Source organism: Scyliorhinus torazame, chromosome 12, assembly GCF_047496885.1.
Source record: "Scyliorhinus torazame isolate Kashiwa2021f chromosome 12, sScyTor2.1, whole genome shotgun sequence".
NCBI lineage: Eukaryota > Metazoa > Chordata > Chondrichthyes > Carcharhiniformes > Scyliorhinidae > Scyliorhinus > Scyliorhinus torazame.
In genome coordinates, this window is record NC_092718.1 from 3,192,595 (window position 1) to 3,217,981 (window position 25,387).

Below are 25,387 nucleotides of genomic sequence, written 5' to 3' on the forward strand. Positions count from 1 at the left end.
GGGAGGAAATCGGAGCACCCGGAGGAAACCCCACGCAGACACGGGGAGAACGTGCAGACTCAGCACAGACAGTGACCCAGCGGGGAATCGAACCTGGGACCGTGGAGCTGTGAAGCCACAGTGCTATCCACTGTGCCGGTGTTGGAGGTGGACACAGGCCTGTGCTCCCAGGGCTGTCAGAAGTTATCCCTGATGTTGCCCTCTGAGGCAGCAGGGGACTGGCCAGATATGTGGTGGTGCCACATGGTGGGGCCTACTTGGTGAGCGACCCATACCGCATGCCACCCTGATATCCAACCCCTCACCCTTCTATGCCCTGCTCATCATGATGCTCCTCCACATCGGCCTGCCGTTCATCCTCCTCCTCCAGCATGCCCCTCCTCTGCTGCGCTATGTTGTGAAGAATGCAGCAGGCCGCCACAATATGGGAGACACTCCTGGGGGTAGTATTGGAGGGCCCCTCCAGAGCGGTCCAGGCACCTGTATCTTCAGGACGCCGAAGCACCGCTCGATCACGCTCCTGGTCGCTTCATGGGCATCGTTGTAGCGGGTCTCCGCGGTTGGTCTGGGGCCTCCGGATAGGCCACGACTACAGCGGATAACCCCTGTCGCCCAGGAGCCAACCCCCTCACCTAGGGGAGAACCTCGAAGGTGTCGGGAACCGTGGAGTGTGCCAGGAGAACGGCATCATGCACACTGCCCGGGTATTGGACGCAGACCTGCAGCTGGTGGTCTCACACCGACTGCACATTGAGGGAGTGGAATCCGTTCTGATTTGGGAAGGGTGCCAGTGCTCACAGTGGGACATGCATCCCGTCGATCACCCCCTGGACCTGGGCATACTGACGATAGCGGTGAATCCTGCTGCACCAGCAACGTGGTGGGCTCGGTCCATATTCGGTTGATGGATTGTGCCGCCTGGGCAGACAGGGCCTCCGTAACGGCGCGGATGCCCCTGTGCACAGAATCTGTGAGACCCCGGACAGCTCTCCAATCGGCACCTGGAAGGACTCCATGGCGTAAAAGCTCAGGGCGACCGGGAGGGGGTGTCCTCCCCCAAACCCCCACGGCTCCGGGTGCACCATAATGCGGCAGATATGCCGCACGGTCTCCCTGGTTAGCCAGAGTCTTCAGCACCACACTCGGCCTGGCAGGTCTTCGAATGACAGGTGCCGCCGGTAAACACAGACCTGATATGACGCCTCATTCCCGCCTCCTCCTCGACCTGTTGGGCGTCCAGCTCTCCATCTACACCGGCTCGATCCTGCTCCTCTGGGACGGGCTCCGGTTGTACAGCCCCCCCCCCCCCCCCCCCCCCCCCCCCCGAGTGGCTCTGGGACGGGCTCCAGTTGTACAGCCCCCCCCCCCCCCCCCCTGAGTGGCTCTGGGACGGGCTCCGGTTGTGCAGCCCCCCCCCCCCCCCCCCCCCCCCCGAGTGGCTCTGGGACGGGCTCCGGTTGTACAGCCCCCCCCCCGAGTGGCTCTGGGACGGGCTCCGGTTGTACAGCCCCCCCCCCCCCCCCCCCCCCCCCCGAGTGGCTCTGGGACGGGCTCCGGTTGTACAGTGTTCCCCCCCCCCCCCCCCCCCCCCCCGAGTGGCTCTGGGACGGGCTCCGGTTGTGCAGGACCCTTCCCGAGCGGCTCCTGCTCGTACAGCCGCAGTGTGTCCACCAGGGCTGCAGCGGCCAGGCAGATGCCAACCATTCCTGGCTGGATACCGAACTCCATTTTCCGAAGGGGTTGAAGGGCCCCCCTGTTGCCCTCGGAGGGGCAAAGCTTCGGAGGGGTGCACTGAGGGGTGCCAACACCTGACGGGCCACGGGCTGGGCTGGACCACGGGCTGGGGTCTGTGGGCTTCGAGGGGGGTGGCCTGAGAGTGAGGGCACCCATACGACCGGTGGCACTCTGCATACCTACAGACCGCAGCGGGCAGTCAGTGGGGTGTGCAGCCAGACCATGGCACTGACAATTCATGCCTGGACAACCCAGTTCTGGGGAGATACCCCAACTCCACGGCCCGTCCCCTGATCCCACCCCTCCTCACCCCGCTACTCTCCCGGCCCCAGCAGGCGCCCCTCCAACCAGTGCCACAGCTGTTAGCCCACCGTTTCGTTTTGGGGACATTACCCCCCTCCTCACTGTCCCTCAGTAGCTATGGTGCCCATTTCCTGATTTTTAAATACCACATGTGAAACGTTCCGTCGTCATCTCCATGTGGGGGTGGTGGAGCATCGCGGGAGGCCGGAGAATTCTGGGTCGGGCCATTAATGAGATGTTAATGCATGCTCCTGTACATTTTGCTCCTGTACATTTTGCTCCTGTAGATTTTGCATGTGCAGGCTGGTGCGTGGCGAGGACCACATTCACGGCGCTATCGAGGCGCCAGAGCAATGCGCTCCCGGCGCCGACTTCCATTATTGGCTGACGCCGTATTCTCCGCCCGGTTTGCGATTTGAAATTCCAGCGTCGACCGATAGCGAATCCCCCCGAGATCTCCCCAATTCTGCAGAAAGGTTGTTGACCTGAAACATTGACTCTGTTTCTCTGTCCACAGACACTGTCCGTCTGTCTGAGTGTTTCCAACATTTTAAATAACTGTTTTTATTTCCAATCCAGCATCTGCAGGAATTTGCTTTTGTTCAGGATGGTAAAGGTTCACATTCTTAATATCTCCGATAATATTCTGAGTGAGGATAGTGAAATATTAGCTCTCCAATTGTGTCTATTCTGTGAGTGTAACATAGGACATCATGCTCCGACTGGGGAAGTCACGCTCCGACTGGGGAAGTCACGCTCCGACTGGGGAAGTCATGCTCCGACTGGGGAAGTCATGCTCCGACTGGGGAAGTCATGCTCCGACTGGGGAAGTCATGCTCCGACTGGGGAAGATGTAAGTTGCTATTCACTGTCTGACTTGTCACTCTTTCACCCTCAGATTGATATTTTCAAGAAGGCTGGATGGACTATTGTCTCTCCCCCGCGTCCTCTGATGCCTGATGGTAATTGTATTATTTCACATTCCAACACCGGAGATAAAAGAATGACCATTTCACCCCAATATCTAATGTCCCAAGATTATTGTTTTTCTTTATTCGTTCTCGGGATGTCACTTGCAAGGCCGCCACTTATTGCCCGGCCCTAATTGCCCTTCAGCTGAGGCCATTTCTGACGGCAGTTAAAATTCAACCCCATTGCTGTGGGTCTGGAGTCACGTGTAGGCCAGACCGGGTAAGGACGGCAGATTTCCTTCCCTAAAGGACATTTTACAACAATTGCTGCTAGTTTCATGGTCACCATTATTGAAACTAGATTTATATTCCAGGTTTTATTAACTGAATTTAAATTCCACCAGCTGCCGTGGTGGAATTTGAACCCATGTTGTCAGGGTCTCCGGATCACCAGCCCAGTGACATTACTATTTGATTTGAGACGTTACTTTGGGACAGCTAAATTCATACATTGGCTTTCAATTTTTTTAAAATAAATTTAGAGTACCCAATTCGTTTTTTCCAATTAAGGGGCAATTTAGTGCGGCCAATCCACCCACCTGCACATCTTTGGGTTGTGGGGGTGAGACCCACACAGACACCGGGAGAATGTGCAAACTCCACACGGACAGTGACCCAGGGCCGGGATCAAACCTCGGTCCTTGGCACTGTGAGGCAGCAGTGCTAAGCACTGCGCCACCGTGCCACCAAATGCAGACATTTTGCCAGATCACTCACCTGTACCCCCGCATTTGGCAGCTCCGAGTCCCGCCAACCCAACAGAATCTGTCTCTGGGCTATCAGGGAGGCAAAGGCCAAGTTTTCAGCCTCTCTCCCCATTTGAACCCCCAGATCTTCCAAATATCGCCACCTCCGGACTCTGACTCGGGCAGCACGATGGCACAGTGGTTAGCACTGTTTCTTCACAGCCCCAGGGTCCCAGGTTCGATTCCCAGCTTGGGTCACTGTCTGAGCAAAGTCTGCCCGTTCTCCCCGTGTCTGCGTGGGTTTCCTCCGGGTGCTCCGGTTTCCTCCCACAAGTCCTGAAAGACGTGCTTGTTAGGTGAATTGGACATTCTGAATTCTCCCTCGGTGTACCCGAACAGGCGCCGGAGTGTGGCGACCAGGGGATTTTCACAGTAACTTAATAAAGATTATAATTATTATTACCTCTACCACCAGAATCTCTGATATTACATCCGAAAATCCCTTCCAGAACTCCCTCGACCTTGGACACGCTCAGAACATGTGCACATGGTCTCCCCCCCGTCCCCCCCCCCCCCCCCCGTCCCCCCCGTCCCCAGACTGTCCAACTTTAAACCTGGTTACTGCAATTGTCTCTTTAACTCAGAACAACACTTGATTTAATCTTTGTGTTGGGGCCTCAATTATTCACATTATTCATTAATGACTTGGGCTCTGCGTGGAAAGTCATATATCCAAATTTGCTGATGGTACAAAGTTAGGCAGCATTGTAGACGGTCTAGATGATGACAAAATTGCAAGGAGATATTGACAGACTAGGTGAATGGGAAAATTGTGGCAGATGGAATTTAATGTTAACAAGTGTGAGGTTATCCATTTTGGACCAAAAAAGGATAGAGCAGAGCACTTTGTAAATGGAAGGAGGTTAGGTACAGTGGGCGTCCAAAGAGACTTGTGGTGGTTCAGATATATAGATCCTTAATATCCCAGGAACAAGTGCAGAAAATAATCAAAAAGGCTGATGGAATGCTGGCCTTTATATCCAGAGGATTGGAGAATAAAGACACAGGGGTTATGCTGCAGCTTTACAAACCCCTGGTTAGACCCCACTCAGAGTCACTGTCAGCAGTTCTGGGCACCACATCAGGAAGGATATTTTAGCCTTGGAGGGAGAGCAACGCAGGTTTACAAAAATGATACCTGGATTACAGGGGTTGAGTTACGAGGAGCGATTTCACAAATTAGACCTGTTTTCGCTAGAATTAGAATGTTAAGTGGTGATCTGATCAAAGTATTCCAGAATTCACAGGGAAAGACAGGACAGATAAAGATAAACTATTTCCACTGATTGGAGATTCTGTAACTCGGGGGCATAGTATAAAAATTAGGGCCAGACCGTTCAGGGGAGATGTTGGGAACAAATTCTTCACTCACAGGGTGGTAGAGATTGGAACTCCCTCCCACACACAGCAGCTCAAGCTACATCATTGTTAAATTTAAATCTGAGATAGATAGATTTATGTTAAGCAAAGATATGAAGGGATATGAGCCAAATCAGGAATGTGGAGTTAGGTTATAGATCAGCCAGGGTCTCAGTGAATGGCGAGAGAGGCTTTAGGGACGGAATGGCCTCGGCCTCCTCCTGTTCCGATGAATTTTTCTGAACAATATCTTGGCCTCTGTTCAGTTTGTCCAGTCGTCTTAAACACTTTTTATTTCTGCCCTAATTCCCTGGTTATCTGGACTGTAACTTATACTTTCAGAATCCTGGCCCTTCACAGCTGCAGTCCTGTCCAGTCTTTATTCTGGCAGAGTTGAGAGATGTTCACTGAAGCACAATAGAAACACAGTTGGAACAAAGCCAACGCCCACACATACAAACACCTTTGCCCAGCATGAATCTAACTATAGGTTTTACCAAAACATTAAACCCACTTTAAAACTATACCTTATTTCTAATGTTTACCAATATAAATGCCTTAAAACTACCTTTGTTTTCCTAACAATTATAAGATCTGAGCACTGTACACAAATGAAGCTATAAATGGCTCTGTGTAGTGTTTGTGGAGAGGGGAGGGATGCAAACTGAACTCCTTTATTTTTCCCGCTGCCTGTCGGGGAGCCGAGGTGATTTAATTTTTGAAATAGGCGATTATGTGTTTTCCCAAACCCTCTGTTTATGAAGTTGGTTTTAAAGAGTAGCTGGCCTGTGGGACTGTCCTCAGTATGTACCAGTCGCAGGCAGGCAAAGCTGATAGTTAATTAAAATAATGCGACCATCAATTCACTCAAGGACGCGTGTCGGAGTAAAACAGTGGTTTTAATTAACTATTATTAACTACATGCCAGGGGCATGGGAACCTGGACAGGGGCATGGGAACCTGGATTGTAGTTTTAGGGTAAGGGAGAATGAGAGTATAGAGGTCAGGAGCACAGATTTGACGTCGCAGGAGGGGGCCAGCGTTCAGGTAGGTGGTTTGAAGTGTGTCTACTTCAATGCCAGGAGTATACGAAACAAGGTAGGGGAACTGGCAGCGTGGGTTGGTACCTGGGACTTCGATGTTGTGGCCATTTCGGAGACATGGATAGAGCAGGGACAGGAATGGATGTTGCAGGTTCCGGGGTTTAGGTGTTTTAGTAAGCTCAGAGAAGGAGGCAAAAGAGGGGGAGGTGTGGCGCTGCTAGTCAAGAGCAGTATTACGGTGGCGGAGAGGATGCTAGATGGGGACTCTTCTTCCGAGGTAGTATTGGCTGAAGTTAGAAACAGGAAAGGAGAGGTCACCCTGTTGGGAGTTTTTTATAGGCCTCCTAATAGTTCTAGGGATGTAGAGGAAAGGATGGCGAAGATGATTCTGGATATGAGCGAAAGTAACAGGGTAGTTATTATGGGAGACTTTAACTTTCCAAATATTGACTGGAAAAGATATAGTTCGAGTACAATAGATGGGTCGTTTTTTGTACAGTGTGTGCAGGAGGGTTTCCTGAAACAATATGTTGACAGGCCAACGAGAGGCGAGGCCACGTTGGATTTGGTTTTGGGTAATGAACCAGGCCAGGTGTTGGATTTGGAGGTAGGAGAGCACTTTGGGGACAGTGACCACAATTCGATGACGTTTACATTAATGATGGAAAGGGATAAGTATACACCGCAGGGCAAGAGTTATAGCTGGGGGAAGGGCAATTATGATGCCATTAGACGTGACTTGGGGGGGATAAGGTGGAGAAGTAGGCTGCAAGTGTTGGGCACACTGGATAAGTGGGGCTTGTTCAAGGATCAGCTACTGCGTGTTCTTGATAAGTATGTACCGGTCAGACAGGGAGGAAGGCGTCGAGCGAGGGAACCGTGGTTTACCAGGGAAGTGGAATCTCTTGTTAAGAGGAAGAAGGAGGCCTATGTGAAGATGAAGTGTGAAGTTTCGGTTGGGGCGATGGATAGTTACAAGGTAGCGAGGAAGGATCTAAAGAGAGAGCTAAGACGAGCAAGGAGGGGACATGAGAAGTATTTGGCAGGAAGGATCAAGGAAAACCCAAAAGCTTTCTATAGGTATGTCAGGAATAAGCGAATGACTAGGGAAAGAGTAGGACCAGTCAAGGACAGGGATGGGAAATTGTGTGTGGAGTCTGAAGAGATAGGCGAGATACTAAATGAATATTTTTCGTCAGTATTCACTCAGGAAAAAGATAATGTTGTGGAGGAGAATGCTGAGTCCCAGGCTAATAGAATAGATGGCATTGAGGTACGTCGGGAAGAGGTGTTGGCAATTCTGGACAGGCTGAAAATAGATAAGTCCCCGGGACCTGATGGGATTTATCCTAGGATTCTATGGGAGGCCAGGGAAGAGATTGCTGGACCTTTGGCTTTGATTTTTATGTCATCATTGGCTACAGGAATAGTGCCAGAGGACTGGAGGACAGCAAATGTGGTCCCTTTGTTCAAAAAGGGGAGCAGAGACAACCCCGGCAACTATAGACCGGTGAGCCTCACGTCTGTAGTGGGTAAAGTCTTGGAGGGGATTATAAGGGACAAGATTTATAATCATCTAGATAGGAATGATATGATCAGGGATAGTCAGCATGGCTTTGTGAAGGGTAGGTCATGCCTCACAAACCTTATTGAGTTCTTTGAGAAGGTGACTGAACAGGTAGACGAGGGTAGAGCAGTTGATGTGGTGTATATGGATTTCAGCAAAGCGTTTGATAAGGTTCCCCACGGTAGGCTATTGCAAAAAATACGGAGGCTGGGGATTGAGGGTGATTTAGAGATGTGGATCAGAAATTGGCTAGCTGAAAGAAGACAGAGGGTGGTGGTTGATGGGAAATGTTCAGAATGGAGTACAGTCACAAGTGGCGTACCACAAGGATCTGTTCTGGGGCCGTTGCTGTTTGTCATTTTTATCAATGACCTAGAGGAAGGCACAGAAGGGTGGGTGAGTAAATTTGCAGATGATACTAAAGTCGGTGGTGTTGTCGATAGTGTGGAAGGATGTAGCAGGTTACAGAGGGATATAGATAAGCTGCAGAGCTGGGCTGAGAGGTGGCAAATGGAGTTTAATGTAGAGAAGTGTGAGGTGATTCACTTTGGAAGGAATAACAGGAATGCAGAATATTTGGCTAATGGTAAAGTTCTTGAAAGTGTGGCTGAGCAGAGGGATCTAGGTGTCCATGTACATAGATCCCTGAAAGTTGCCACCCAGGTTGATAGGGTTGTGAAGAAGGCCTATGGAGTGTTGGCCTTTATTGGTAGAGGGATTGAGTTCCGGAGTCGAGAGGTCATGTTGCAGCTGTACAGAACTCTGGTCCGGCCGCATTTGGAGTATTGCGTACAGTTCTGGTCACCGCATTATAGGAAGGACGTGGAGGCTTTGGAGCGGGTGCAGAGGAGATTTACCAGGATGTTGCCTGGTATGGAGGGAAAATCTTATGAGGAAAGGCTGACGGACTTGAGGTTGTTTTCGTTGGAGAGAAGAAGGCTAAGAGGAGACTTAATAGAGGCATACAAAATGATCAGGGGGTTGGATAGGGTGGACAGTGAGAGCCTTCTCCCGCGGATGGATATGGCTGGCACGAGGGGACATAACTTTAAACTGAGGGGTAATAGATATAGGACAGAGGTCAGAGGTAGGTTCTTTACGCAAAGAGTAGTGAGGCCGTGGAATGCCCTACCTGCTACAGTAGTGAACTCGCCAACATTGAGGGCATTTAAAAGTTTATTGGATAAACATATGGATGATAATGGCATAGTGTAGGTTAGATGGCTTTTGTTTCGGTGCAACATCGTGGGCCGAAGGGCCTGTACTGCGCTGTATTGTTCTATGTTCTATGTTCTATGTCACAAGTAGGCTTCAAATGAAGTTACTGTGAAAAGCCCCTAGTCGCCACATTCCGGCGCCTCTTCGGGGAGGCCGGTACAGGAATTACCCGTATACTAAGCTCCCTGTCCTTATTTAACATTACCCTGCCTCCTGTTTTCCTCCCCTCCCCCCCTTTTCCCTTTCCCCCTTACTGCTGACGTTCAATGTTTGTCAAAGAAATCGATGAACGGCTGCCAACTCCGGGCGACTCCCTGTATTGATCCTCTCAGAACGAACTTGATTTTCTCCAGACTGAGAAACTCTACCATATCGCTGACCCACACTCCTGATTTCGGGAGCTCAGAGTCCCTCCATCTCAGCAAGATCTGTCTCCGGGCCACCAGGGAGGAGAAGGCCAAGATATCGGTCTCCCTCCCCCCCTTTGCCCCCAGATCTTCCGACACCCCAAATATTGCTAATTCTGGACTCAGAGTTACTCTACCTTCCAGACTATGCCCCCGAGTTACAGAATCTCCAATCAGTGGAAACAGTTTATCTTTATCTGTCCTGTCTTTCCCTGTGAATTCTGGAATACTTTGATCAGATCACCACTTAACCTTCCGACATAACATCCGCAAAACCCTGCCAGAATTCCCTCAGTTTCGGACATGCCCAAAACATATGGACATGGTTGGCCGGGCTACCCCCACACCGCCCACATCTGTCCTCCATCTCCTCCTCGAAGAACCTACTCATTGGGGCTACCGTCATGTGGGCCCTGTGGACTACCTTGAACTGAATCAAGCGGAGTCTAGCACAGGACGAGGATGCATTTACCCTTTTCCAGGCTTTTTCCCACAGTTCAGTTTCCAGCTCCCCTCCCAACTCCACTTCCCATTTCCTCTTCACCTCTCTGATAGGGGCCCCTTCCCACTCTAACAATTCCCTGTATATGTCCGAAACCTTCCCACCTCCAACCCCTGTTTTTGACAGTATTTTAACCTGTAGTCCCCTCGGGGAGGCGAGGAAAGCTTGGGGCCTGTCTCCGTACAAAGTCCCGCACTTGAAGGTACTGAAACCCGTTCCCACCCGGCAAATCAAACTCCTCCTCTAATATCTCCAAGGTCGGGAAGCCCTCCTGGATGAATAGATCCCCAAACCTCTCAATTGCTGCCCCCTGCCGTACCTTAAAGCCCCCATCCAGCCCCCCCCCCCCGGGACAAACCGGTGATTGTCACAGATCGGTGACCACACCAGTCTCATATGCTGCCTCTGTTGCCCCCACACCCTCAGGGCTGCCACTACCACCGGACTTGTAGAGGGGAAATGTTTTTTTGAGGGGGGGCTGGTTGCGAAGCTGTGCGCACAGATGTTAAAGATCTGTAGTTGCAGCCAACCCGATGGGGAAAATAATTAATTAGCTTTTCCAGGAGCTGCTGACGTTTTAATGAAGCTTTTGACTGGTAGTCATGGTGATTGAGAATTGGCCCAACAAATCCCATTCCTGCCTCGGGGTCCCTGACACCTGGGGGGGGGGGCGGTTTGAGCGAGGAGGAGGAGAGAGTAGACTAGACCAATGGAGGTGGAGAGAGCATTCTAGAGCAATGGAGGAGGAGAGAGTAGACTAGAACAATGGAGGAGGAGAGAGCAGACTAGAGCAATGGAGGAGGAGAGAGCAGACTAGAGCAATGGAGGAGGAGAGAGCATTCTAGAGCAATGGAGGAGAGAGTAGACTAGAGCAATGGAGGAGGAGAGAGCATTCTAGAGCAATGGAGGAGGAGAGAGTAGGCTAGAGCAATGGAGGAGGAGAGAGTAGACTAGAGCAATGGAGGAGGAGAGAGCAGACTAGAGCAATGGAGGAGGAGAGAGTAGACTAGAGCAATGGAGGAGGAGAGGGCAGACTAGAGCAATGGAGGAGGAGAGAGTAGGCTAGAGCAATGGAGGAGGAGAGGGCAGACTAGAGCAATGGAGGAGGAGAGAGTAGACTAGAACAATGGAGGAGGAGAGGGCAGACTAGAGCAATGGAGGAGGAGAGAGTAGACTAGAACAATGGAGGAGGAGAGGGCAGACTAGAGCAATGGAGGAGGAGAGAGCATTCTAGAGCAATGTCACAAAACCTGCTTGAATTGTCATCAGACAATTCAAAATGGGATAAAGTACAGGGAACCTGGTGGATCAGGGGTTATGGGGATGATGCTCGATCAATAACTCCAGATGCGAGATTGGAGACAATTGAAGGCTTTATTGGACTAGATGTTTCCCCCAGCAGCGCAGGTACAGAATGCAGCTGCTAGGGAGACACAGGCTCTTATACTCCGCCTTACCGGGTGGCAGAGGTCAACATGGATGGCCCGGAGTCGGTCATCTTGCGTGGTGGCGCATGTGCCGCGGGACAGGGCATCTGGGGGCTCGATGAGCTTCCCAGGACAATACACAATATCATAATTATAGGTGGAGAGTTCGATCCTCCACCTCAAGATTTTATCGTTCTTGATTTTGCCCCGCTGTGTATTGTCGAACATGAAGGCGACCGATCGTTGGTTGGTGACGAGGGTAAACCTCCTACCAGCGAGGTAGTGCCGTACAGCTTCCACGATGGCTTGAGCATCTTTTTCGACTGAGGAGTGTCGAATTTCGGAGGCGTTGAGGGTACGGGAGAAAAATGCGACTGGCCTGCCCGCCTGGTTAAGGGTGGCGGCGAGGGCGACCTCTGATGCGTCGCTCCTCCTGGAAGGGGACAGACTAGTCCACCGCGCGCATCGCGGTTTTGACAATATCTGCCTTGATGGGGCTGAAGGCCAGGTGGGCCTCAGCCGCCAGTGTGAAGGTGGTAGCTTTGATCAGTGGGCGGGCTTTGTCCGCATAGTTGGGGACCCACTGGGCATAATAGGAAAAGAACCCGAGGCACTTTTTCAGGACCTTGGGGCAGTGGGGAAGGGGGAGTTGCAGGAGGGGGTGCATGCGGTCGGGGTCGGGCCCTAGGACTCTGTTTTCCACGACATAGCCGAGGATGGCCAGTCGGGTTGTGCGGAAAACGTATTTCTCCTTGTTATAAGTGAGGTTGAGGGCTTGGGTGGTTTGGAAAAACATCTGAAGGTTGGCGTCGTGGTCCTGCTGGTCGTGGCCGCAGATGGTGACGTTGTCCAAGTACGGAAATGTGGCCCGCAGCCCGTACTGGTCCACCATTCGGTTCATTGTTCTTTGGAAGACCGAAATCCCGTTGGTGACGCCGAAGGGGACCCGGAGGAAGTGGAAGAGGCAGTCGTCTGCCTCAAAGGCCGTGTAGTGGCGGTCCTCCGGGCGGATTGGGAGCTCGTGGTATGCGGACTTCAGATCTACCGTGGAGAACACCCTGCAGTGTGCAATCTGTTTAACCATGTCCGCTATGCAGGGGAGGGGGTACACATCGAGGTATGTATACCGGTTTATGGTTTGGTTGTAATCTACAACCATCCAGTTCTTTTCCCCGGTCCTGACGACCCCACCTGAGCTCTCCAGGGGCTATTGCTGCCTCGATGATTCCCTCCCGCAAGAGCCGCTGGACCTCGGACTTGATAAAAGTCCTGTCCTGGATACTGTACCGCCTGCTCCTGGTGGCGACGGGTTTGAAATGAAATGAAATGAAAATCGCTTATTGTCACAAGTAGGCTTCAAAGTAAATTACTGTGAAAAGCCCCTAGTCGCCACATTCCGGCGCCTGTTTGGGGAGGCTGGTATGGGAATTGAACCTAGCTGCTGGCCTGCCTTGGTCTGCTTTCAAAGCCAGCGATTTAGCCCTGTGCTAAACCAGCCCCTTTACAGTCGGTTTACAGTCGGCGGTGAGATTTGCGAATAGCGGGGGAGGGTCGACCTTCAGGGTCACGAGACGACAAACGGTGAGGGGGGGTAGGGGCCCGCCGAACTTTAGGTTCAGGCTCCTGAGGTTGCACTGGAAGTCCCGTCTCAACAGAAGAGCGCAGAGATCGGGGAGTACATACAGTTTAAAGTTTGCGTATTCGACACCCTGTATCGTGAGGTTCGCGACAGTGTACCCCCGGAGCTGCACTGAGTGCGATCTGGAAGCGAGGGAGATTGTTTGGAATGCGGGGGAGATTTGGAGAGAACAGGGCCTTACCATGTCTGGGTGTACGAAGCTTTCCGTGCTCCCGGAGTCAAACAGGCAGGGCGTTTCGTGCCCATTGACCCGGACGGTCATCATGGCGTTCCTGGGGTGCTTTAGGCGTGACTGGTCAAGGGTGACCGCGGGTAGCCGGCGCGGTCAGAGGTGGTGGGGTGGTCCTAAGATGGCGGCCCCCGTCGGTCGCACGTGTCGGGCGGCGGTGAAGATGGCGACCAAGATGGCGGCCCCCATGAGTCGCACATGTGTAGAGTCGAAGATGGCTGCCCCCACGGACAACACGAGGCGAGTGACGCGTCCGAAGGGGGCGGAGCCGGCAGGCACGCAGCCACACTGCGGGGTCTGCGAGCCTGTGAGCCTGAGAGTCGGACCCGTGATTTGGAGGACTTGGACCTGGCCAGGCAAGCTTTGGCAAAGTGTCCTTTCTTGCCGCAGTCGCTACAGTTCGCGTTCCGAGCTGGGCAACGCTGCCTGGGGTGCTGGCTCTGGCCGCAAAGGTAGCAGGTCAGCTCCCCGGGATGGGCGGGCAGCCGCGCGGCACAGGCCTGGGGGTCCACGAGGGTGTCGTGTGGTCGGACGGGAAAGCGTTGAGGCTCTGGAACACTACTTCTAGGGAGGTGGCTAGTTTTACTGTCTCTTCTAGGTCGAGGGCGCCCTTCTCGAGCAAGCGCTGTCTGGCGTAGTTGGACCCGACACCAGCCACGTAGGCGTCCTGGACGGCGCGTTCCATGTGTTGGGAGGCCGTGATGGCCTGGTAGTTGCAGCTTCGCGCGAGGACCTTGAGGTCGCGTAGGTACTCCTCCAGCGATTCCCCGGGGCGTTGGCGGCGAGTGGTGAGGAGATGCCGCGTGAACACTTCGTTCACCGGCCGCACGTATAGGCGCTTCAGCATCGCGTGCGTGTCTGCGTATGTGGTCGCTTCCTTGAGTTGCACGGAGGTTCGATGGCTCATCCGGGCGTGGAGGAGGCTCAGCTTCTGTTCGGCGGTGACGGAGGGCGGGGAGGAGGCGGCGAGGTAGGCCTCAAAACAGCAGAGCCAGTGCGAAAAAATCCCTTTGGCTTCAGCGGGCTGTGGGTCGAGTTCCAGTGGGTCAGGTTTGAGGGCCGATTCCATCGCGATGTTGTAGTCGATTCAATTGATGCGACCATCAATTCACATGAGACAGAGAGTTGGAGTGAACAGTGGCTTTAATCGACTCGAACAGTGCCTGCCTGCGACTGCTCTGCACTGAGAGCCGTCTACAGGACAGCTGCTCTATATACCTCCCCTCAAGGGGGCGGAGCCAGGGGCGGAGCCCACAAGGGCACCAACATGATACAAGCGGTGTGATACAGTACAATGGTCCAGAGGTTGGAGCCCACATGGACAACAGCATAGTACAATGTAATACAGTGGTAAATGGTCACCTTAATACGTTCACCACAATAATGTTGGCCAAGGTGGCAGATTGTTCGGAAATGCGATATGGCGAGATTGTGATCATGCTCCACTCCATGTTTCCTGCAGATCACCCTCTTTGGATGGGATCTAAATGGTTATCCATGAATGTTCTGATGTTGGATGAGAAGAGAGTGATGGTTCAGAAGAACGAGACTACAATTCAAAAGATGTTTGAGAAACTGGGTAACTGATCATTCACAATTACTATACACACAGCCTCCACCTACACAGATATGTTGATAGGGGATTTTCTGTACGGGTTCAGTACCAGGAACATTAACCCTCCTGCAGCAGGGGTTAGGTACACGGTATTTCTGAGCTATTGATTGGTTATTTGGCCCTATGGAGTCTCCTCCACGGCCTGTCACACAGCTGTGACTGGGGAGTTCTGGCGAGTGTGCTACTCCGAACCTTACTCCGTGTAATTGCAGCCTACAGTTCACTCCTTACTATCCATCGATTTCCTGCATGGCAGCACGGTGGCACAGTGGTTAGCACAGCTGCCTCACGGCTCCGAGGTCCCAGGTTCGATCCCGGCCCTGGGTCACTGTCCGTGTGGAGTTTGCACATTCTCCCCGTGTCTGCGTGGGTTTCGCCCCCACAACACAAAGATGTGCAGGGTAGGTGGATTGGCCACGCTAAATTGCCCCTTAATTGGAAAAATAATGAATTAGGAACTCTAAAATATATATATATATTTTGAATCCATCGATTTCCAGCCACGTGCCCTCCTAACACAAGCTGGGATATTGTCGTACTTCTCTACCCCTCAGTTGCTTGTCCTACTGAATGTGTCCATTAGTCTGGACAGTTCAATCTCCAAACAATGCAACCTTGCTCATTGTTGAATAGTTTGAAAGTACATATGAATGTATTGAGTATTGACAACAAGCGACAAGCAGTCAAGTGAGGGAGAGAGAGAACACAAAATGCTGCTTTTAAAAATTCATTTATGGGATGTGGGCGTTGTTGTGTTTGGTCTTCTGTACCTTGCAAAGGAATCCACCAAACACCTTGACTTGTCCAAACCAGGACCTTTATTGAATCACACGGGGTAAGATAGTGATCTGTTACGGAGCACGTTATCACAGAGTTTCTTTGTCCTCGTCTGGAACTAACCTAGCACCGACTGTTCACCTGATGTCTGACTACCATCTCCTACACCATCAGCTGATGGACGGACTTGCCCCCACTTATATTGGAGTCCCTGGTCACATGACCACGGTCTTGAGACTGCATGGTGTCTCTGCACCGCCACCTACTGGTTGGAGGTCACACACCATCCACCTATGATATTGCTTCCAGGCATATCACCTCATCCCACTTCCTCAGAAAACAATAAGATTTGTTTACAACCAACATTGACCGTTTAACTTTATACAATCATGATTTTTGTCTAACACTGTGAATGAGTTTAACTATGGTGTCCATAAACATGCTGTGCCTGGCCAGTGTCCGTCTCCTTCCCGCACATGTCATTGTGCCTCCCTCACGGGATCACCTCGGTGATCATCTGGGCAGTTGCCAGCCTCTCCAAAGACTGATTTACGTGCCAGCTTCTTGTTTCTTCTCCTCTTTGCTCTGTGCCTTTAGAACATAAGAACTAGGAGCAGGAGTAGGCCATCTGGCCCCTCGAGCCTGCTCCACCATTCAATGAGATCATGGCTGATCTTTTGTGGACTCAGCTCCACTTTCCGGCCCGAACACCATAACCCTTAATCCCTTTATTCTTCAAAAAACTATCTTTATCTTAAAAACATTTATTGAAGGAGCCTCTACTGCTTCACTGGGCAAGGAATTCCATAGATTCACAACCCTTTGGGAGAAGAAGTTCCTCCTAAACTCAGTCCTAAATCTACTTCCCCTTATTTTGAGGCTATGCCCCCTAGTTCTGCTTTCACCCGCCAGTGGAAACAACCTGCCCGCATCTATCCTATCTATTCCCTTCATAATTTTATATGTTTCTATAAGAACCCCCCTCATCCTTCTAAATTCCAACGAGTACAGTCCCAGTCTACTCAACCTCTCTAACCTTTGGAAGGCCTGTGCCCATGATTGCCACACTTGCGTCACCAGCCTCTTTCGCGCTTCCTGGCATGGTGCTGCTTGCTGCTTCTATTAGTTTCTGTTTCTGGTTTGTTAGTGAGCTGAGCTAACTCTCCCAGTCTCCCCTCTTTCTCCTCTTTATTTTGAGAACATGATGACGTAGTTTCTTGTGTTTCTTGCTTTTATGTTTGGGTTTGACAGCCTCTGGTTCGGTGCTGGTCTTCACCCTGTGCTCAGAGGTCTGCGCAGTTTCAGGTGGATCCTGGGGGGCTGATGGGTCATCATTGAGTAGTGTGATCCCGCCCACTTCTGCGGCCTCCCCGAAATGTTGGAGCCTCGGTTTCTGGTGCCTGGGCGGACATTAGAACTGGGGCAACAGGTGTCGCCCGTTCTCGGCTGACTGGAGCCTCGCTCACTTGCTCTTCGTCACTCGAGATTACGATGCTCTCTGGTTGTGATGACCCAGGCTCTGGGTCAGTTTGGTCAAATTGAAGAATGTATAAGTGATCTGTGGAGCTGCATATTGAGATTGTCATCAGCGCTTCCTCTGGGTCAGTCTCGGTCGCTGTCATCTGAGTTGGTGTCATCGCAGTCATCATCGCTGTCTTCCCACTCATCGTCAGTGTTCTCGATGATCTGGGAATCAATTACAGGAATCGTTTCAAAGTCCCGGAATGAGTCACCACGTACCTCTGAGACCAGTTTCTCCAATGTTGGGACGATGTCTTCCGTTTCTGGCTCAGTCAGTGGCTGATCCTTCGTGGCATCAGCAGCTTCAATTTTTGAGTGCGCCATCTCCGAGCTCCCGCTCCTCTCAGTGCCCAGCTCTGCATCATGAACCCTGATAGATGTGAAATGATGCGGTGCACAAATTGAAAAAGAGGGTGTGGCCGTGACATTCGGAGTGAAGAAATTCCATCCAAACATCTACGGCCAACATTTTATGATAATTACGGACTGTGGGGCCTTTTTTAATGAGGAAACGGTGATCTTTCCCACCGCCTCGACTCTGATCCACTGCTGAGCACGATTGTTGGCAGCTTATGAGTGCCCCATCGAGCATCACACAGGAACACACATCGCCAACATCCTGAATTGCTTACCGCTGCCCACAAGCTCACCGGTAAGAGACAAGTTATCATGACAAAGAACAACAAAGAACAATTACAGCACAGGAACAGGCCCTTCGGCCCTCCAAGCCTGCTCCGATCACGTGCCCTATCCAGACCAACCGCCTGTGTCCTTCTCTACCCCGTCTGTTCATGTGCCGATCCAGATAGGTCTTAAAGGTCGCTAACATATCTACCTCAGCCACCTCACTTGGCAGCGCATTCCAGGTCACCACCACCCTCTAAGTAAAAAAACTTCCCCCGCACATCTCCACTGAACTATTCCCCCCTCACCTTGAACTTGGGCCCCCTTGTAATTGTCATTTCCACCCTGGGAAAAAGCCTCCAACTGTTCACCCTATTTAGACCCCTAATAATTTTATAAACTTCTATCAGGCCGCCCCTCAGCTTCCGTCTCTCTAGGGAGAACAATCCCAGTTTATTCAATCTCTCTTCATAGCCAATACCCTCCACACCAGGCAACATCCCAGTAAACCTTTTCTGTACTCAGCACTGAGTGCTGTGGGAAGCACAGTAGCACAAGTGGATAGCACTGTGGCTTCACAGCGCCAGGGTCCCAGGTTCGATTCCGGCTTGGTTCACTGTCTGTGCGGAGTCTGCACGTTCTCCCCGTGTGTGCGTGGGTTTCCTCCGGATGCTCCGGTTTCCTCCCACAGTCCAAAGACGTGCAGGTTAAGTGGATTGGCCATGATAAATTGCCCTTAGTGTCCAAAAAGGTTAGGCAGGGTTATTGGGTTACGGGGATAGGGTGGAAGTAAGGGCTTAAGTGGGTCGGTGCAGATTTGATGGGCCGAATGGGCTCCTTCTGCACTGTGTGTTCTATGTTCTCTCCAAAGCCTCCACGTCCTTCCGGTGACCAGAATTGGACATGGTCCAAATGTGGCCTAACCTCTGATAGCATTGGTGGAGAGAGAGATGGAGTTAATGTTTTGAGTTCATGTCATAGAATTTACAGTGCAGAAGGAGGCCATTTGGCCCATCGAGTCTGCACCGGATCTTGGAAAGAGCACCCTACCCAAGGTGAACACCTCCACCCTATCCCCATAACCCAGCAACCCCACCCAACACTAAGGGCAATTTTGGGCACTAAGGGCAATTTATCATGGCCAATCCACCGAACCTGCACATCTTTGGACTGTGGGAGGAAACCGGAGCACCCGGAGGAAACCCACGCAGACACGGGGAGGATGTGCAGACTCCGCACAGACAGTGACCCAAGCCGGAATTGAACCTGGGACCCTGGAGCTGTGAAGCAATTGTGCTATCCACAAGGCTACCGTGCTGCCCTTTCTGGCAGGAGGGTATTGTATGACTCCTTTTTAGAGCTGGAGAGGTAGAAGTGTAATAAGTTTTATACAATAGGTGTAGTTTCCTGTAAGAACATCCAGGTAAAGTTTCAGCAACATACCTGTTAAATATTTCCCCTCCCTGCCCTTCCTGGAGGGGGGTCAGGTTCAATGTCCTGTGTTGGGAGCATCGGCACATTTTAGCTGCAACTATCCCCCACCTGCCCATTCAACACACGACTGCTGAGAGGTAGAGGGATTTTCTGATCTCTCTCCTCCTCTTGGGCTTTCCAGTCAGCCCATGGCCCCACTAGCTAATCTGTTTTGGAGCGGTCTCTGAACCCCCCACCCCCCCCCACCCCCCCCCCCCCCCCCCCCGTTCAAGCTCCCAGCTGCAAAGGAAATCAGGATAACAGCCAGCACCCAGCTTGTACCTTTGGGTCCTATTCATATTATTCACAGACCCTGTCAAAAGCACGTACGGATCCCAGTTTGAGAGCCACGTTTTATGTGAACAGACTGCCGCTATCATACAAAGCACAATGGAGTTATAATAATAAACTTTATTATTGTCACAAGTAGGCTTACATTAACACTGCAATGAAGTAATCCACCATTAAATAAAATCTCTTTCCTTTTCCAGGAATCGAAACGATTAAAGTCAACATCAGTCATGCAAACTCATTGGGCGGGGGCTTTCATTGCTGGACATGTGACATCCGTCGTCGTGGCACTCTCCAATCATACTTTGACTGAGTTTTGCAGGGAGTCAGGACATTGAGAATTCAAAACAGCTCATGGAATATTGACCGTTATCTCAATGAGGCTGGAATACAAAGGGAAGGAAGTTTTATATAAAGGTCTGTTTAACGCTTCATTCAGTTCTGGTACTGCACCTTGACAAGACCTTGGAGGGGCGCTAGATTCACCAGAATGGCCTATAAAGGGTTGAATTATGTAGTCAGGTTGCATAGAATAGGTTTGTTTCTGCATCAACATAGGAGATAAAACACCAATTAAAAACACAGGCCTACTCCTGCCCCCAATTTGTATGTTTTGCCTGTAATTCATACAATTAAGTTGTCGAAGAAGATTGAAGAATTTGCTTGGGTAGATTAAGGGAAAATATATTTTCTGGTGGGGAAATTTGAAACAAAGGGGTTTCCCTCAAAATTAGAGCTTGCACATATAATGGGTAATGCTCAGAAACAACTCTTCACTAAGTAGAATTTTAGAATGACAGGAGGCCACTGCCTCACTGTGCTTGTCTCTAATCTTTGAAAAGATTATTTTACTCATTCCACTCTCTTGCTCCCCCTCCCCCCACCACCATAACCCTGAAAATTCCTCTCCCTCAAGTATTTAACCGATTCTCTTTTCAAAGTTATTTTTCAATCTGTTTCCATCACACCGTCAGGCAGTGTGCTCCCACTCACAACTCGCTGTGTAAATTCCTCAAGTCACCTCTGGTTCTTTGGCTAATTATCTGTATCTTCTGCTTTCTAATTCTTCTAACAAAAGAAAGTTTCTCCTCATTTACTCTATCAAAACACTTCCTGGTTTTGAACACCTCCATTGAATCTCCTCTGAACCTTCTCTGCTCTAAGGAGATCAATCCCAGCTTCTCCACAATCACTGAGATCCCTCATCCCAGAAGTCACTCCAGTAAATCTCCTCTGGAATCTTTCCAAGGCCGAGACATCTTGCCTGAAATGTGGTGCCCAGAACTGAACACCAGCCTCGAGCTGAGTCCTAACTTTTAGAGCTTTCACAAAACCTCCTGGTTTTTGTATTCTGGCCAATCATCTCATGTATTTCTCAACTTGTCCCCCTCTTTCAGAATTGGTGTGAGCATAAACTGCCCCTCACCCCAGGTCTCTTTGCTCCTCCATTCCTTTTGGTTACATTGCCGCTCCTCACTCTCCTGACCAAAATTAACTACTTCAGTGGATGGTGAACATCTGGGACGCTCTCTCCCAAAAAGGTTGTTGAGGGCAATTGAACATTTCAAAAGCGATCGAGAGGTTTCAGTTTGGCAAGAATATTAATTGATCAAATTGAATGGTGGAGCAGACTTGATGGGCCGAATGACCTCTTCCTGTTCCTTTTTTCTTCTGTTAATTTGATCCAAACCTGAACACAAACACAAGTTGGTGATTCACTTTGGTCGAAGGTGTGCATGATGTGTTTTTTTTGAACAGTGCCTTCTATCAAAAAGTGCTGTTAAAGCTTTTTTTCAACATTCTCCCCTTCGGGAGATGTGTTAAAATTCACCTGTGATCTGCAACAGAGCTCCTCTGGCGAGCTTCCAAAACATTTCCTCCTTTTCTGATGAATCTGGCATTTCAGTTTCTGTTGAGAAAAGTCCTCAGTTGTTTCAGGGTAAGTGTGAGACTGTCACGTCTTCACCCAAACTGTTGTCATTCTCATTACCGGAAATTGGGCCAGTCACTTCACTGGATCATTTTATATTTGTTATTAAATTGACAAGAATTTTAACTAGGACCATGTTTGTATTTGACATATGAATTGGCAGTTGTGCATTGCCCATTTAAAAGAAAATCATGTCTCAGGTTTTATTTGGCAGCTGTATCAAAGCAAATGATTTGGCACAGTACAGTTTAGCACCAAGAATTCCTGAAACATCTGGACATGCCCCGCACAGTGTCGCCTGCTGTTTGGACCACAGCCTTTCTTCATCAGTCTTGAGTGACAGTAAAAACTATGTAATTACTTACCCTGTGTAATCCGGTGCTTCACAAAAACATCTCACTGGCTGAAGATCTCAGTGATTGGGGATTACAGAGAACAATCCGCATGTGTGGGGTTCCTCAATGTGAACATAAGAACGAGGAGCAGGAGTCGGCCATCTGGCCCCTCGAGCCTGCTCCGCCATTCAATGAGATCATGGCTGATCTTTTGTGGACTCAGCTCCACTTTCCGGCCCGAACACCATAACCCTTAATCCCTTTATTCTTCAAAAATCTATCTATCTTTATCTTAAAAACATTTAATGAAGGAGCCTCAACTGCTTCACTGGGCAAGGAATTCCATAGATTCACAACCCTTTGGGTGAAGAAGTTCCTCCTAAACTCAGTCCTAACTCTACTTCCCCTTATTTTGAGGCTATGAAATGAAATTAAAATCGCTTATTGTCACAAGTACGCTTCAAATGAAGCTACTGTGAAAAGCCCCTAGTCGCTACATTCCGGCGCCTATTCGGGGAGGCTGGTACGGGAATTGAACCGTGCTGCTGGCCTGCCTTGGTCTGCTTTAAAAGCCAGCTCTTCAGCCCTGTGCTAAACCAGCCCCTATGCCCCCTAGTTCCGCTTTCACCCGCCAGTGGAAACAACCTGCCCGCATCTATCCTATCTATTCTCTTCATAATTTTATATGTTTCTATAAGATCCCCCTGCATCTTTCTGCATTCCAACGAGTACAGTCCCAGTCTACTCAACCTCTCCTCGTAATCCAACCCCTTCAGCTCTGGGATTAACCTAGTGAATCTCTTCTGCACACCCTCCAGCGCCAGTACGTCCGTTCTCAAGTAAGGAGACCAAAACTGAACACAATACTCCAGATGTGGCCTCACTAACACCTTATACAATTGCAGCAGAATCTCCCTTGTCTTAAACTCCATCCCTCTAGCAATGAAGGACAACACTCCATTCGCCCCCTTAATCACCTGTTGCACCTATAAACCAACTTTTTGCGACTCGTGCACTAGGACACCCAGGTCTCTCTGCACAGCAGCATGTTTTAATATTTTATTATTTAAATAATAATCCCTTTTGCTGTTATTCCTACCAAAATGGATAACCTCACATTTGTCAACATTGTATTCCATCTGCCAGACCCTAGCCCATTCACTTAGCCTATCCAAATCCCTCTGCAGACTTCCAGTATCCTCTGCACTTTTTGCTTTACCACTTATCTTCGTGTCGTCTGCAAACTTGGACACATTGCACTTGGTCCCCAACTCCAAATCATCTATGTAAATTGTGAACAGTTGTGGGCCCAACACTGATCCCTGAGGGACACCACTAGCTACTGATTGCCAACCAGAGAAACACCCATTAATCCCCACTCTTAGCTTTCTATTAATTAACCAATCCTCTATCCATGCTACTACTTAATGCCATGCATCTTTATCTTATGCAGTAACCTTTTGTGTGGCACCTTGTCAAAGGCTTTCTGGAAATCCAGATATACCACATCCATTGGCTCCCCGTTATCTACCGCACTGGTAATGCCCTCAGAAAATTCCACTAAATTAGTTAGGCATGACCAGCCCTTTATGAACCCATGCTGCGTCTGCCCAATGGGACAATTTCCATCCAGATGCCTCGCTATTTCTTCCTTGATGATAGATTCCAGCATCTTCCCTACTACCGAAGTTAAGCGAACTGGCCTATAATTACCCGCTTTCTGCCTACCTCCTTTTTTAAACAGTGGTGTCACATTTGCTGATTTCCAATCCGCCGGGACCACCCCAGAGTCTAGTGAATTTTGGTAAATTATCACTAGTACATTTGCAATTTCCCTAGCCATCTCTTTTAGCACTCTGGGATGCATTCCATCAGAGCCAGGAGACTTGTCTACCTTTAGCCCCATTAGCTTGCCCATCACTACCTCCTTGGTGATAACAATCCTTTCAAGGTCCTCACCTGTCATAGCCTCATTTCCATCAGTCACTGGCATGTTATTTGTGTCTTCCACTGTGAAGACCGACCCAAAAAACCTGTTCAGTTCCTCAGCCATTTCCTCATCTCCCATTATTAAATCTTCCTTCTCATCCTCCAAAGGACCAATATTTACCTCAGCCACTCTTTTTTGTTTTATATATTTGTAGAAACTTCTACTATCTGTTTTTATATTCTGAGTAAGTTTACTCTCATAATCTATCTTACTCTTCTTTGTAGCTTTTTTAGTAGCTTTCTGTTGCCCCCTTAAGATTTCCCAATCCTCTAGTCTCCCACTGATCTTTGCCACTTTGTATGCTTTTTCCTTCAATTTGATACTCTCCCTTATTTCCTTAGATATCCACGGTCGATTTTCCCTCTTCCTTTTTGTTGGTATAAACCTTTGCTGGGCACTGTGAAAAATCGCTTGAAGGGTTCTCCACTGTTCCTCAACTATTTCACCATAAAGTCTTTGCTCCCAGTCTACCTTAGCTAGTTCTTCTCTCATCCCATTGTAATCTCCTTTGTTTAAGCACAAAACACTAGTGTTTGATTTTACCTTGTCATCCTCCATCTGTATTTAAAATTCCACCATATTGTGATCGCTCTTTTGAAAGGTAGCAAGGGGTTATCAGACTGGAATGCCTCTGATTTTTTCCTTCATTTAATTTGTTTTAAATCAATTGTGTTTGAATAATGGAGTCAGTTGAATCCTGCGAGTGTAAGTTGCCGTACTGACCCTAAAAGCCTGCTGGACACTACATGTTGTGCAGTAGTTTCCTGTTTGGAAATCATAAAATTGTTGCTCATGCAATTAGAACAATTATAAACTGATAAATCCATAGAGAGGGTTTTTAAAACACAGTCCAGCAGAGGGTGCTGCAGCCAAAGCATTAGGAATGGACTCGCTGTTCGAGAAGTCTTGCTGCCGTTTCCCAATGGCTGCTCTCAACCTTTAGTGAGTCCCAATCCTGATCCCACTTTTCCTTCTGGAGGGAATTTTTATTCTTTGGTTCTCTCCTTTTTGCTGCTTTGGAGACGGTCTGTGGGATTGCCGCCCAGCTCTTCGGAGCTACCCTCAACATACACAGCCTTCTGGCAGAGTGATTATCCATCAGGCAGGATCACGCATTCCCAATTCCCCAGCTTTTTCCCTTGTGTCTGAGAACTAAATGTTTTCTAACTGTTAAGGTCGGAACCATTAACCCAGGCGGCTATTACAATCCAGCTACTACAGAAAGTACAAACACTATTCCTAAAACCGAATAAATGACGAATGTAATGAAATGCTGCCACTTTTTTATGAACGTAATATTTAGTATGGCAATAATTAAATGGTTTACTTGTATTTTGCTGCAACATGTTGAATGAGCACGCAATCTATTTTTAATTTTGTGTTCTTTCTCAATAAAAGCTCTATTGCATTTTATCTCTGGAGGTTTTGCTGTGATAAATTCCCAAACATGTCTGCAGATTACCATGTGGAAATATGATGTTGTGGCGATAACAGAAACCTGACTCAAGAAAGGGCAGGACAGAGTGGTAAACACTCCTGGGTGCAAGGTGCTCAAAAACGATGGGAGGTGGCGGGATTGGTGAAGGAGAGCATTGCAGTGCTGGAGAAAGAGGATGTCGGAATGTTCCAGGACAGGATCGATTTGGAGCTAAGGAATAAAAAGGTTGCAATGACATTGCTGGGTGT

General features: G+C 49.6%; 1 protein-coding gene across 1 annotated transcript in view; it reads left to right on the forward strand.

Moving 5' to 3' along the window:
• LOC140387341 (glycine amidinotransferase, mitochondrial-like) overlaps positions 1–25,114 on the forward strand; it is a 102,026-nt gene extending 76,912 nt beyond the window's left edge. Inside the window, exons 7-9 of the mRNA XM_072470286.1 lie at positions 2,936–2,999; positions 14,608–14,724; positions 19,647–25,114. Coding sequence (XP_072326387.1) covers positions 2,936–2,999; positions 14,608–14,724; positions 19,647–19,759 — 294 coding nt within the window. The 3' untranslated portion in view covers positions 19,760–25,114. The remainder of the gene's footprint in view (positions 1–2,935; positions 3,000–14,607; positions 14,725–19,646) is intronic.
• Positions 25,115–25,387: the final 273 nt, after the last annotated feature.